This window comes from Filicampus tigris, chromosome 12, assembly GCF_054856515.1.
Source record: "Filicampus tigris isolate MCC_2025a chromosome 12, RoL_Ftig_1.0, whole genome shotgun sequence".
Lineage (NCBI taxonomy): Eukaryota > Metazoa > Chordata > Actinopteri > Syngnathiformes > Syngnathidae > Filicampus > Filicampus tigris.
In genome coordinates, this window is record NC_141228.1 from 2,710,589 (window position 1) to 2,726,362 (window position 15,774).

The 15,774-nt window shown below is 40.2% G+C and overlaps 1 protein-coding gene across 11 annotated transcripts in view; it reads right to left on the reverse strand.

The window, feature by feature from the left end:
* Positions 1-15,774, reverse strand: part of sgip1a (SH3GL interacting endocytic adaptor 1a) — an 87,197-nt gene that overhangs the window by 6,859 nt on the left and 64,564 nt on the right. For 8 of the 11 annotated variants that reach the window (XM_086046456.1, XM_086046451.1, XM_086046452.1 and 5 more), the window contains 10 exons: positions 13,659-14,435; positions 13,383-13,504; positions 12,838-12,985; positions 11,840-11,899; positions 8,290-8,349; positions 5,827-5,938; positions 2,365-2,520; positions 1,303-1,438; positions 999-1,201; positions 793-857 (listed from right to left, as the gene is read on the reverse strand). In XM_086046456.1, coding sequence (XP_085902582.1) covers positions 793-857; positions 999-1,201; positions 1,303-1,438; positions 2,365-2,520; positions 5,827-5,938; positions 8,290-8,349; positions 11,840-11,899; positions 12,838-12,985; positions 13,383-13,504; positions 13,659-14,435 — 1,839 coding nt within the window. The remainder of the gene's footprint in view (positions 1-792; positions 858-998; positions 1,202-1,302; positions 1,439-2,364; positions 2,521-5,826; positions 5,939-8,289; positions 8,350-11,839; positions 11,900-12,837; positions 12,986-13,382; positions 13,505-13,658; positions 14,436-15,774) is intronic. The other 3 variants (XM_086046454.1, XM_086046459.1, XM_086046458.1) reach the window with 2 other exon arrangements.

The window sequence follows — 15,774 nt, forward strand, 5'->3', positions numbered from 1 at the left end:
ATCAAAATAGCAATTAGATATCAATCAACCAAACTTTATTTGTGCAGTGCTTTTCATACATTATCATGCAACTCAAAGTGCTTCACATTGTTAAAAATTAACCCCGCCGCCCCAGTCCACCACCGCCCCAAGCACATATGCACATAGACAATATAAAAAGATAAAAGGTAAAAGGTTTGTAAAAAAAAAAAAAAAAAAAAAAGCACGAGTGGGTGAGGAGCATCTTACGGGAAAAAAACAACACTATCTCATTGGAGCCCTCTGTACCAGGACCAAAATGCAGGCCACAGCCGCAGGCCGCCAGCACTGAGCCTCCAGTACAGCGGTGCCGTATAGGTGCCAGCACGTATAGCAACCGGAGACCCAGGAGGCGGGACCACGACCATCACTCACCACAGCTCCCAGAACAGAGGACTCCCTCTGAGGAAACACTACAAATTAAATGACTATTCCTAGAACATAGTATAAAAGACCTATAACTATATAGACTATTTTTAAATTGAATAAATAGATAGAATAAATGACATTAAAATATAAGAGCCATATAAAATAAATAATAATAAAAGACTAAATGTAATAAAAATGGGTAGAAGTAAGGAAGTAAATATTAGTTAACAGCTTGTTAATAAAAGTAGACAAATATTAGTCAACAATAGATTAAAAAGGTGGGTCTTGAGTCTAGTTTTAAAAACAAGAATATTATCAGATATATTAAAAATCAAAGCAGATTGATTAATGTCATTCCATATATTAAAAGTCAGACATCAATCAAGAATGTTTAAACGTACAGACCTCCATTTTCTGATTTTTGTGAGATATCTGGAATCTTCCATAGGATTCTGTGCAGCTCTGGGTTCCTGTTAGGACAACGTGGCATTAGTCCAGTAAAGCACAGCCAGTTGTTTTTTTTGCATATTAATGGTCTATCCGTCTATTAATTTGTTTGGTGTTGCATTGGGTTCAAAACAATAACAAAGAAAGCAATGATGTCTTTTTACCATGCAGCTGGAGGTAACACAGCTTGCAGTTTGGAAACGCCTCCATCAACTGGGACTAGAAACTGGACATTGTTAAGCGCCATTGGCGTTGACATGGCCTCGCCGTTATATTTGTAGTCTATCCTCAGGTCTGTGCTGGTGGGTTCACACCGCCAGCTCACAGCCAGGTTCAGGGGAGTGGACACGGGACCTGGCACTGATACCTGGAAAAGGTGGTTATATTTTTGCATTTTAATTTACAGTGCATTATAATAAGCAGTGTTTTCCCTGTTGGTTTTGTGTTTGTTGTATTTTGCAAGCTCACCTGATACTTCAGCATGTCCACATTATAGTATGTTGCCTGCGGCTTCTGCTCAGATACCTTCTTGAGATGAGATATCAGGTTTGGCATATTCACCCAGAAGTCCTTGGCATCAGCCTTGGCTTGCGTGGTGGTGTCACTGGTGAAGAGGCACACAGGAAAACAAAACACAACCAACTTCTTAAGCTAATCTTTCAAACAAACAGGCACTGGCTTTGGGCTGAGTTTAGCAGTGGAGTTCCATGCAGAAAATAACCAAGTAGAGGTAGGTTTCACATGATTCTAGACAATTCCTGAAAAAGGGAAAAACGTTTATGCTGTTACAGACCAAGATTGATAAGAGGGTGAAAAGAAATCATCCATCCATCCATCCATTATCTGTACCGCTTCTCCTCACAAGGGTCGCGGGGCGTGCTGGAGCCTATCCCAGCTGTCTTTGGGCAGTAGGCGGGGGACACCCTGAACTGGTTGCCAGCCAATCGCAGGGCACACAGAGACAAACATCCGCACTCACAATCACACCTAGGGGCAATTTAGAGTATCCAATCAACTTACCATGCATGTTTTTGGAATGTGGGAGGAAACCGGAGTGCCCGGAGAAAACCCACGCAGGCACGGGGAGAACATGCAAACTCCACACAGGGAGGCCGGAGCCGGGATCGAACCCACGACCTCTGAACTTTGAGGCGGACGTGCTAACCAGTCGACCACCGTGCCGCCGAAAAGAAATCATATATATGAAATATTTGGAAGTGCATTATGCGGTTCAAAAATAAATGGCTCAAAAATCAATCAATCTATAGCAATACTTAAATCAACAAGCATATAAATTGAATGTAAAAGGTAAAATGTGCCATGCTTTTTATTCTACATGCTCGTTAAGAATTTGATAAAAATTGTGAGGTACAACCACAAAACAAATTAATCAGGTGTATTGTCAAGTTCACTGAGAGTTTAACAAGATGATTCAGGATTCATCTTGACAGTCACATTAAGCGCCTGTCTGCTGAGACTACTGCATTCAGAGAAGAACTTTAAGTCCAGAGTGTACAACAGTGTTATTACCAGCACAGCAGCTGGGGGTTAGGCAGCACATGCTCCAGTCGATTGTAGTTGGTTATGCTGAAGGTTAGCACAGCGGGTGACGGGTTATTGGCAAAGTGCCGTGTGATTCCCGCTGGAAACGACAAAACCATCTCACCTATGATCTTCACAACACATCTGAGGGAGAGAGGAGGGAGAGTTAATGAAAAAGTGCATCAGAAAGTGACAGACAATGTAAAACAGTAAATCAGGAATATAAAGGAATATGTCATCCACTGCAACAACTAGGGTTGGGGATCTCAGGCACAAAGCGGAGTCGATACACTAGATCTACATACACGGATTGCAATTCAATTAAAAAATTAAGGCTAGAAAATTCAAATGAGATTTGGTTCAGTATGGGAGCGTTACAATTAGATATAGCACGGAAACAATGCAATAGTTAAAACAACTCAATCAATGCCATTGACGGCTACGGATGCCAAATATGCATAGACATTTGGGGGGGCAGGTGTTCAAACCAGAAAAGGGCCCCCATTGACAAAATTAGTCATGCTATTAAGAAAAACGAGTAGTATAGATATTTTATTCTGTTAACACAACACAGTGAATAAAACAACAAAAGGGGGTATAGGTTCAAATGGCAGCTTTCTGTGGTATACAAAAATGAGACCAAGATATATCATGAATACTTTTCTCCCCCAACCTGTACAACTCAACTGAAAGTAATGAGAGGGTAAGTAAAAACAAACAATTGAGATAACATGGTCGCACAAGTTAATAGTCCATCTTATCAATGGGTTTGCGGATGTGGGGATCACATTGAAATGCATGTCAAATGGGGGTCAGCTCACACCTGCCACCATTTGAAGTGCCTCTGATCAACCCAAAATAAATTAATGCGGGAGCATAACTCTCCAAAACACTCTCATAAATGGCCCTGAAAAATCAAAACACTTAGGGTGGAATTGATGACAGAGAGGGTAATTTTATGATTTTTTTTTTTTAAATATGTGAATGAAAAAAAAAAGGCTGCAGCAAAAAGGGCACTTCTTTCATCCAGGGAAAAGGGGAGGTGCTTGAGTGCCACTTGGGGTCTATGTGTGCACGTGTCTGACATTTGTTGATGTTGATGTTAACCATAAAGAACCCAATCCTATAAAATGACATTCTTTGAGTATTTTCAAACATGTAAAAGAATACATATCCCTGAGAATTGTTGCTTTATGGCACAGTAAAAATAAAAATAAACACACACATGCAAACACGCACACACACACCCCCACACACACACACGAACACACGCAACCCCCCCCCCCCCACACACACACACAATACCTTATTATTTAAATAGACCACACCAATTTATTTTTGTAGAGAAAATAACCTGGACAAACAGTACTTCGGAGCCAAAGGGGGTCTCACACAAAGGGTGCCATTAAAGATGGGACCTTCACTGCAAGTGCTGACTGCCTGAGCTGTGATGACTAGCTTAACTAGCAATTGTGTTCGTTTCGGGACATACCTTTGTGTCCTTTCCATGGATCCCTTGAATGCTTGTGGAAGTTTCTTTATTGGGGTCGCACAGTACCAATACCACACAATATATAAGAGCGTGGACTCAGTCGCCCATGGGAATAGCGGACTTCTACAAACATCGCATTGCATGTTTACACTCTGCTGTACACATTTCACCAGGATAGAGGGCACGTAATGTGACATTCCATATAAAGTTTACAACTTTGGCGGGAAATGTAGCATCTGTGATCGTTACATTACTATTGCTATGGGATCACGCAAGTAGCTTAACTACTGAAATGCTATGTGATCTTGAAAATACTCACTGCTGAGAAACGTAGTGTTACTAATGCCCGACGCAGGGTTCCTACTCTTCCTACTTCCTTCCTACTCACAACATACAATAATAAATTCCACAACCAAGCTTTGGAGAAGTGTTATTATTATTATTATTATTTTTTATTTTTACAAACGGCCCTTATATTTTGTACGTCTAACCAGATTGCTTCACTGTTTCCAAATACCGTACCAAAAAACACAAAAAAAACCCCAAAAAGAAAAACCCAGACTGGCTCTCTCACAGCTTTGAATCGATTCTCATTGTTCACCCCAAAAGAACCGACCAAAAGAATGACTCGATCACGAACATCACAACACTAATCAAAAATCTCACCTGGATGTTGCAATTACTTTCATTTCTAAGTAAATCAAGACGATGGAATACAGCTGATTGACTAATGAGCTGCTGATGGGTTGAAGAGAGGCCAAATCCCAATCTAGCACTCACGGCACCACCACAGCCATCTTGATTAGCCCAGGGGCGTAACACTAGCTAAAACTGCATGAAAAGTTGGACAACTACTCTCTGTGCACATAAAAAGTATTTTGATAAAGCTTCCTAATGAAGTTTTTCCTCATTCACATATTTTCTGTTTCGGCTGTCGGACAATGGAGCAAGTATGAAATACTCAGTGAAACGTGGCCGAAGCCGTCATCATGGTTGCTGCGGCTCTATTAACCTATTAAGGACGGGAGCGCATGACCGCATTTCTACCACTGGAGCCGGGAGCGCTGTTGCATCTTTCTACCCTTAAAGCAGAGACAGCGTACACATTATTTTCTTTTTATTATTTAATTATCGGTCTCTTGACCAATAAAACGCATCAGAATATACACGTGACGGTGTCGTAAGCCCACGGAGGATGTTTCGAAATTCTTGCGAGTCATAATGGCGGCCGCCCGTCGATCGCGGGAGCTCTGTAATGTGTAACGGCAGTGATATAGATGACGCTCTTGTGGACTTTGAACCAGTAGAACCAGTCAAACGTGATATATAGTTAAGATATATGTTTGTAGACAATGACCATTTGTAACAGAATAGAGGATGGTAATTACCAATCACTTTTTTACACTCAAAATAGTGCTTCTTTTGCACTGACACTTTATTTTTACATCTCTGTCGCTCAACAGAGAAGACCTCACACTCGATATACAGTGGTACAGCAACACTCTTCAAGTGAAAGTCGCTAGTTTTGGTGCTTCTCTGGAGAAAATAAATCCTTACTTGGATCTAAAAAGTCAGTAAATCTAGCAACAAAGTCATATGGAAACACTGGGCAGAAGAACTGTCATAAGAGAATATGTAATTTGATTGATTTGTAACGTCACATGGGGAGCTGTGCTCTCGTTTTAAGATATGAAAACTGTAAAGACTCACACACCCGATTCCTAGGCTCGCAATAGCTGGTCCAAAACTCTACAATCAATGTATCTAAGATTCGAATGTGGAGAATAAAAGGAATGAATGGATATCTGGTTGTACTGTATTGGTTTATCATTCCCAACTCTAACAACAACACATCTTTTTCTGGGTCATGTTTTTAGAGCTGTATCTTGTGAACTCTCAATTAACCCTAACCAGTGACTGCTAAAGCACATACAGTAAAAAGCTTTTGGTTGACCTACTTGCCAGGGTCGGCCCCTTTAAAGAAGGCATTGACTGTCTCTGTGAATGCAGCAGCCACAGGGAGCGTGTCCTGAGCCCCCATGGTGAGAGGACTCGGCCCTCTGGAGCAGCCTAATGTAAGACACACACATGTATTAACACACAAATAAATTTCAACTTTTACTTAATTTTCCATAGCGTAAGTGACGTTATTTATAAGCTTTTATGGTAACTGAAAGTTGATACTTATATATATATATATATATATATATATATATATATATATATATATATATATATATATATTAGGGCTGTCAACGATTAAACATTTTAATTGAGTTAATCTCATCTTAAAACCTAATCAATCTTAATTAATTGCAATTCGAACTGTCTCCAAAATATGCTATATTTTTCTGTAAATTAAAGTTGGAATGGAAAGATAAGACACAAGACAGATATATACATTCAACATACTGTTCATGTGTAATGTATTTCTTAATTATAACAATAAATCCTCATGAGATAAAATGTTTAAATTTAAATTAACATTCTTTCTGTAGTAGACAGTATTTTTATTCACTCCAAAAATGCAAAAGGTACTCAGAAATATTTCAAATGTGTGCAAACAAAGTGTGTGTGCGTGCGTGTGTGTGCGTGCGTGTGCGTGTGTGTGTGTAATGTACACATTTATGTGGCCCTAATATTCTGAGAGTTTATGTTTTCTGAGTGGTCCCTGAAGTGCACACGAATGTGATTGGCTCGTATGATGGGTGAGTGTTATGCTCTGTTCAACTGAGAGTGAGTGAGAAGCAGTACAGTTATCAGCACGTTGTGTGTTAGATTAACTGACTTTATTCACACAAAACAAGACAGCCCTCTTCTCTACTCATCCTCAGTCGCTGAGGCAAACCAATTTATTCACATTTCTGAGATTTAAAGCTGCCCCTCTTCTTTCGAAATGCATCTTTATACTCCCGCGGGTAACATCCGTGAGCAGGGGGAAACTATACGCCACCGTTTGTAATGAGTGCAAATGACTACCTGCTTATTTATTTATTGTTCCATCTGTATTTTTTAAGAATATGAATTCCCCACCCAGAGGGCCTACCTGCTTTACTATTTACACACGCACGCGTCCGCTCTGCTGCTCACTGCACCGCAATGAGTGGGATTATGCATGCGTTAAATGCGTCAAATATTTTGACGTGATCAATTACAAAATTTAATTACCGCACAATAACACGATAGGTTTGCTGTCAAGCGATTACATTTTTTAAAACGAATTCATCGCAAAATTTTCCATAATTGATTGCGATTAATCACATTTTTCAACTATAAATTTTTACCAAGTTTGGAACCGATATTTACTTGAGTAAAATCTTGGAATGAATGTGGGAAAAAAAAAATTATATTTCGATTCAAATACTGTTCTAATTTTTTTTTTTTATCCTTGAATACAAGAATACAATGCTTTATCTGTTGAACAATACACCAAAGACGTACAACTAATATGTCATTTGCAAATTATTTTGTCTTTCTCCAAAGAGGCGTCAAGCAACCTTTTAAAGCAAAACTACGTAAAAGTCCGACTTTGCAACAGTGCTTCTCCTCTAACTTTAGCTGCACAGTGAGCACAGGTCAGCTGCTACAGGAAGTAAATAAAACTGCGTTAATTGAGCTAATTTTTTATGTGCGTTATGAAATTGAAATTAATCTCCATAGTTAATGCTTTAATTTTGACAGCCCTAATATATATATATATATATATATATATATATATATATATATATATATATATATATATATATATATATATATATATATATATATATATATATATATATATATATATAATTTTTTTAAATCAAGCTAAAAAAAGCCAATGTGTGTAAATAAAATAAGGAACATAAGATTAAAGTGCAAGTAAGGACAAAGTATTAAACAATATACAGTAGTGTGTACAGTATACACAGCATATTGACCAATTTCTCTCTGCCTTTGACTGTGAGTGAAAGCATATAAAACATTTGCCGATGTTGATGTTAAAAAAGAGGCTGTCATAAATATGTGCAAGCTTTTTTTTCGTTAAAGTTGAAGTGTTTTGAGAAGATCCAAAGACCATTAAGTGCAAAGATGAACCCAGACACAAACAGCGAAAGGATATGGTGAAAGACATTATATATAATCTACAATGAATGGTGATCCACTGGAGGAAAAGGAAACAAATGGATGAGCAATGTCAGGAAGGCAAGATGGGGAAAAATGAAACCACAGCATTAGTTGCAACACATGGTGGGGCTCAGCCAAAAGTTAGTTTGGTGCTGGCAGGAATGGGAGATGGAAGGATTTTTTTTTTTTTTTTAAGAGAGGAAGAGTAGAGGAGGAGGGAGCAGAGTAGGGGCAGGCCAGGAACCAAGCTTGCACAAATGAGCCTCAAAGAGTGTGTGAACACTAGAATTAGTCCTGTTGCAGATAAAACTTACCTTCAAAGGTTAAATAAAACTTCCCTCTGTCAAACCATACAAGGGATGGCTGGTCATTCTCTGTGTGGGGTTGGAAGGGTCGGGTTGAAGGACAGAAGTGGGGATGGGACGTTGGGTGGTAGAGGAGGGAGATGAACAGGAAAGGAAGGAATTGAAGGAAGTGGGTGAGAGGGGAAGGAGAGAAGGATAGCAGCGTGAGTCTCATATGGCAGGTCTGTCACGTCACTGTGGGGTGAAACATACAGGTGGAAGCCGGGTGTGGATGGGGGAGGGAGGACAACGGCAAACCCACACACAGTCGTGATGGAACACAATAGGACAATATGGAAGTGAACAATGTGCTTTGCTGCAAATCTGCCCAGTAGAGTGCCACTAGTAAAATACAGTGTGAAAACATTTATACTGCTACATTTTATAATTACAACGTTAATTTGAAATTATGAATTTCTAATATTAACCACTTGTACTGGTTATTAAGTGTCATGTGCATTGCACAATTCAAGCAATAGTTTCTGTTGTAAACAGAGCTGGTTCGCTAAAATGGATGGCCTGCAATGTTCACATACTCCCTGCAGGAGGCAGCCATGAGACCTGCATTGCATTGTGCAGGAAAAGCAGTGACTAGCCAGAGCAGAACTTTGCAATCTTGACCAGAAAGCAAACTATATGTTTAACATAATTAATGTTTATAAACTAGAAGGGTAACAAGCCATTGTTATACTGTAGGACACTGTGGCTGATCATTTCACATTTAAACGTTTCAAATTTTCCTCAAAATTGATATCTGGCACAAACTGTGGAGAAAAAAAAAGGTTTTGTAATTGAGATGCAAATTGTGAGGTGTTGACTGACAGTGAGAGCTGGACAGCAGCACCTCATGAAGACGACAAAATGGCAGGTGTTCAGATGGCAAGGGAGGAGAAATAGGGCTGTATTTTTCTGCAGTGACAGGTTTGAAAGAAATGGGGATCAGGGTTCAAGTGTAGGAGGAGATGGCTGGCAATAAGACCATTCCGGATTGGTTGATTTTGTCATGCTCCAAAAGCGATTCGGAAAGGATGGCATGAATACTAAACAGCTGCTGCCTTCGTAATTTGGTCTAATTCTCATGCCAGACTCCAAATGGCTAATACCCAAACTGCTATGACAGTGTGAGTGAGTGAGTGAGTGAGTGAGTGAGTGAGTGAATGAGTGAGTGAGTGAGTGAGAGTGAGGTAAAGTGAGAGAAAGAGAGAGAGCAAAGCAAAAATAGGGATGTCAAGGGCCCACCGATAAGGAGTTGTTCAGACAGTGAAACAAGACTGCACAGTGCACACGCACACAAACAATGTGACGCAGACTCAGCAAAGGCATCCCTGCTTGCACAGCACTCAGCGAACACAAAATACAATTGTGTCAGTGGAAAGAGACAGAAGGTTTCCATGGTGACATGGTGAGACAGCCAATAGTACACAGTTATAAACAAGAGAGAAAAGTCTCAAAGACAAGTGGCTAAGGAAGCCACCCAAATTTGGGTGAAGGGTATGCAAAATTGAAGATCAATGCGCCACCATACTCATGACAAATGGTACATGGGGCAAAAATGATTTCAATAGCTTGTGACAGTGATGGGAAAAGAATGCATAATTTGTGAAGTAAAAGGGTTTGTGAAAATCAGAGGACTGATTCACAAAGACTGTAAATGTGCTGAGAGATCTGTGATGACAACAATCCAATGAAGAAAAGTTATGGTATGGGTACAACATTAGAAAAGCAGAAAATGTGTGTCGTATTCCTGCCTTTTTTTTTTTTTTAGTAAAACCTTAACAAGTCTAGTCAAATATAAAGGCAATGAAACAGACATGGCATTTTTATACCAGTGAAATAAAGTGAATTAAAATGTCTTTCAGTAGAAAAGAAGCAAAAAACAAAAAGCAAATGTATGAGTAAAGATGTGGATAACAAAAAACACTGGTTGATATGCTGGGCTATCTACACTGGACATAATTCTACATACTGGAAGTTTGTGTCACTTCCGGCTTTAATTATGTGAATGCTGAGAGGCAGGCAGCGCAACACAAATGGCTTCAAAATACAATCCACATTTTTTAAAATCATGCTACCGGTATTTGTTTGCCCTATACAAGCGTACCATACTATTGCGTCAGCTTCAGTATGGTTTTTAATATTTTGAGTCATACTTACAGGTCACAGATGTGCTAACCACTCACGTACCAATGCCACGAGTCTGACCTAGGAATGGCTAATACACTGGTTGGAGCTCAAAATATAGGACTATTGATGCACACTGTGGACACGTTTTTTTGGGGGGTGACAATTGATTAAGACCTCAACAACTGTTCCAGTTTCTCACGTGGCCGCTCTACAAAATGTATTTATTTATGGGGACTGCTATGATGTAAGGACCATGATGATACACGTACCGTAATTTCTGAACTACAAAATGCAACTGATTGAAAGACGCAACTTCCAAATTCTGCCATCTGCCAATCAAATTTGTACATACAATGACCGCTTCGTACTAATAGCCATCTCCACATTACAACATGGGATGTTTTTGCAAAGAAAGAGGTCACTGAGATGCATTAAAAAAAAACGTCTTTTAACACCAGAAGATGTTTTTTTTCCCCCCAAACAATGCCAAAGACAACTAGTTACACAGTAATTTCCCAGAACTTCTCAGTCTCTCGTTGTTACACAAAGCAAATTTGGCGATAAGCTTCACCATGCAGCAGTGCAGCCTTTGGAAACCAGTTTGTTACGTGTTGGGGAGAGAGAGGGATTAGACGTACTTATTTTATATGTATATGTATAAGTCCGAGAGGGGATGTCGCTCCATGACCGGACTTGCTGTCCTGCCTGTTGTCAGCGATGGTGGGAGTCACTCGCCAAACAAATAAAAGGGAGATAGTAGTCGCACTGTATTTATGGCACTTGTTCCCTATGATCAGTAAACTCAACTCACAATTCTTCTTTTCGCTCTCAATTGCTGCTTAAACAGCCGGGCACCGCTACGCATACAGGCTTCCACATTTCTCTCTTCATGCAGCTCACTCTGTCCTCTCACGTGCGCACTCCAACCGCAAACGGCTGATAAATATTCAATGAGGGCAGAGTTGGACAGTTTCATTGGTCCACTGTGACGTGTTCGCTAATTTCATTAGTCAGATGTGATGAAACTATGGGGAAATCTGAAACTCATCAGTAAACCGTGGCGACACATTTAAAATGTGGGAAAATAGTAGCGGCTTATAGTCCGGAAATCCTGCCATTTAAATTGCCAACAGCATCTTTCAGCATCCACACACCAAATCGAAATTTGTAGTCGGGTAAATTAATGAATCGCTGACTGCCAATATGTTGTTTCAGTTCCCAACCTGAGAAGAAACGTGCCAAGAACCTATGTCACTGTCCCATTACCTACCTATATTTGACTGGCATTTACAGACAAAGCAACCAACTGAATTTATTTCATCATGTGTACTGTAGGTGAAGAATATCAAACAAAAGCGACCCACCCCCTTACTCCCTGAGGATGTCTCTACTATACCTGCAAATGAATCAAAATGTCTCTCAAATGAAGGCAGCTTGTCTACATAAGCATCGTCTTCTGACAAGCCAAAGGACAAATAAAAACATAGGTAGCACAAAAGAGAGCAAATCAAACCAATGTGGCAACACACATGAAAATGTATGAAAAAACACTTAAACAATAAATACAGTACACTGAAAAGGTAAAACCCAAGAATACAAATTAAGTATCTCGACATTCCTGGCTCTGTTTTATATTGTCAAGCCCATTCACTTTTTCCACTGAAAAAAAAATACAAATCAATATATAAAAATAAAAAAAATCTAGGGATTGCATTTAAGATTCATGAGTTAAAGTCTTAATCTACCGGTAGTTCATGTTCGTGTTAGTTAATGTTCTATTGTTTATCGTTACCAAAGCCAAACTGTGTAACGCTGAAAAATAACATTTCAAATGAGATCGACACTATATTTTAAAAGCCTTCCACTCTTGGGCCGCATTATGCTAATGTTACAATATAAAGTTTGACACTTGCATCTTTAATTCAAAGTTGGATAGTGTGCTACTAGTTACACACTTTTTTAACAACTTCAACACTCATGTATGTGTGTGTTCATAATTAGGGATGCCCAATCACGTGATCGGAAATTGGAGCCGATCAGGTAGATTTCACAGGGCAAACCCAAAGATACTTCTAAAATAGCCTATGTCTGCCTTGCCTGATATGAAGCCACCTCAGTGAACAGCATAAGAGTTGAGGGAGCGACAGAGAGGTTAGCAACCGTGACTTGTCCAAATGACAACTTCATCGCGTGATATTTCAAAAACGAATAACAATAGAGAACTCTAGCTTGGAAACGTGTTGTACATACCTTCAAGTTTTGATTTCATGTTTTACAAGTGCTCAAAGTGGCCAGTACTGGCAGCACAAACAATATCAAACCCATATGAGAATTCCTACCAATAAATAATATGTTCAGCTGTTAAAGTTCATGTACATGCAATGGTGTACAAACCTGTAACAGCGAGGTCTTTACTGACTGTGGGAGTGGTGGCAGCACTCAAAGAGTTGGTAGAGGAGATGGAAGAGGTGCTCTCTGCCCGGGCCAAAGGAGCAATTGGAGGGGGGCTGGCTGCATGAACTGGTGGACTAAATGGACGATTCTGAAACAATTAAAAAGGAAAAGTTGTTGAACAGTAAAACAATCCTTTTTTGAAGGGAAAGTCAACCCAAACATTTATTTTACAAGAATATGTTCTATGCAGCCCCACTAGTCTAATAAAAGCATTCTGAGTGATATTGTGTTTGTGGAATATGAATTAATTAGTCAAATCCAACCATTTTTTCCAACTCTGGGGGCGGCCATTTTGTCACTTGTTGTCAACTGAAAATGACATCACAGTTGCTCAGGTAACAACCAATCATGGATCAGCTTCGGAAAACAGATGCGCCGATGAAGGTCGATCATTCAAATATATACACATATACATAAAACGGCGTTCACCAATTTGCCCGGGGGTAACACTTGTTGTGGTAGAAAATAAATTGAAATCTACTTACACTATCTCCTACACTTGGTTTTCCTGGCGGAAGTTTGGGTCGTGAAGGGGGGCGGGGTGGAGGAGGAGGTGGAGTGGAGTTGATGCTTAGAGGAGTGGTAGGCCGTACTGGAGAGGAGGAACCTGTAAAACGTGTAATGTGTTTTATGTAGGGTAAAGAAAACAACAAGATTTTCAATTCACAGCCTTTTGCAAACAGAGCAACATTTTCTGACCCTGCTGCCTAGCAGGCAGAATCTACAATACAAATTGTAGGGCATAATCTTCATCGACTCACCGCTTTTCGTACCAGCCGCCCCTGACGTTGGACCTGGTGATGAGACCACCGTCCGGTATGTTGGGGGAGGGGGTGGTGGAGGTGGAGTTCGATTCCCCTGGCTTGCATCTTTGGGCGAGGTGGCAATTTGACCTTCATCCTCTTTGGGTCGCGATTCATTTGTATTCTCTGTCTGGCTTGGTGGAATGGAGCATGTTGCTGTTTCCTTTTCAGGTAAAGTCACTGATGGAGGCGTGCTTGATTTTGGAGTTGTTGGGATGCTAGCTGGCGAATCAACAGGTTGATGATGAGTTGAAGTCGGAAGAGATGATATCTCCTTGGGTGAAGGGAGTGACGAAGTGGTAGGCGAGAGTGGATTTCGGTCCTCGGGTGTAGAAGACCCTGAAGGGACAGAGGGTGCAGAAGGCTCCTCTGACGGTGGTGGGGAACTTGCAAGAGGGGAAATCTGAACTTCTTTTGGAGAAGGCGGTTTAGGGAGATGAAGTGCTGTGTCTTCTGCAGGAGGTGGTGATATAGGTAAAGGTGGGGCAGGAGATTCAGGAGGAGGGGGTGAGGCTGATAATGGAGGTGCTGCCTCATCTGGAGGAGCTGGGGAAAAAGGAAGTGGAGGCGCAGGCTCCTTTGGTAGAGGTGGCCGGTCAGGAGACTTCTCATTGAAGCACACCCACATGTCACCTGCATCCTCATTTGCAGGAGGAGCCTGCTCGGGTCCAAAAAGGTTATCCGAGTCAGCTATGGATGTCTTTCTTTTTGAGTTCTCAGCTTCTGTCGATAAATCTGAGACAGACAACCATTCTTTAATCACAAACTGTTTGAAGAGGTGATTACTGATTAGTGTGTTTAAACAGGACGATAAAGCCCTGATACACAAGGAAGCAAGAAGATGATGGAAAAAGAAAATACATTTGAGATACGGCATAAGTCGGCTACCCGTTAACGGGAGCAAACGTTGACATTTTGTGATGCGCATGACACATGAGGTGCATTCAAATGCAGTCGGACATTTCAAACTCAAACAGAAAAAAAAAAATTGCCTTTTTTTATTGTATGTTTATTATTTATAATCTATATTTACTTATTAATCAATTAATTAATTATTTCACTTAATGACCTGCTGTTACCCACCATCTAATTTACCTGGCAACAGTCGAATAAGGGGAGTACCGGCAATTATTTTTTTCCACTTAAAGCACTGAGTATGAAAGTATGCTTCTGCAATGAAATGTTTATTCATTTTAAAAGGCTTTTGACTTATCGCAACCAGGGGTGCCAATAAATATGGAGGGCACTGTCCTACTGTATATACAATTCATTGGATGACCACTAAATGTTTAAGGTTTCTGCCACAGCTGCCCTAAATTAAGTGTTGGTAATCACCCCCCAAATATTTTTTATCGTTCCATAATAGTTTGAACAATAGTACCCAGAAGGTCTTTAAAATATCTTTATTGCTGAAATGTAATTGCTATTGTTGTTATTATTTCTTGGTTAAAAAGTAAAATCAGAGGTATTTACTTAATCCTGAAAAATAGTCTTAATAGTTAAATGTTATGCTTTATATTTTCTGACTTCTAAAAGAAGCCCAGCACATTCGCCTCACAGTTCAGAGGACGTGGGTTCGATCCCGGCTCCGGCCTCCCTGTGTGGAGTTTGCATGTTCTCCCCGTGCCTGCGTGGGTTTTCTCCAGGTACTCCGGTTTCCTCCCGCATTCCAAAAAAATACATGGTAAGTTGATTGGACACTCTAAATTGCCCCTAGGTCTGATTGTGAGTACGGTTGTTTGTTTGTCTCTGTGTGCCCTGCGATTGGCTGGCAACTAATTCAGGGTGTCCCCGGCCTACTGCCCGAAGACAGCTGGGATAGGCTCCAGCATGCCTACGACCCTTGTGAGGATAAGCGGTATAGATAATGGATGGATGGATAAAAGAAGCCCAGATTTCTGTCAATTAAGCTAAATAAAGGTGAATTCAGTTAAAAATTCCTCATTCCTGTTTAAAAAGTAAAACGTAAAGACTATACTGGGGTAAAAATAGTCCACATTAAAGCACTCCCTGATGTGCTTCCCGAGTAAATTCTCCTGTTAATGACAAGATGAATAAATTTGTTCAGCACTAT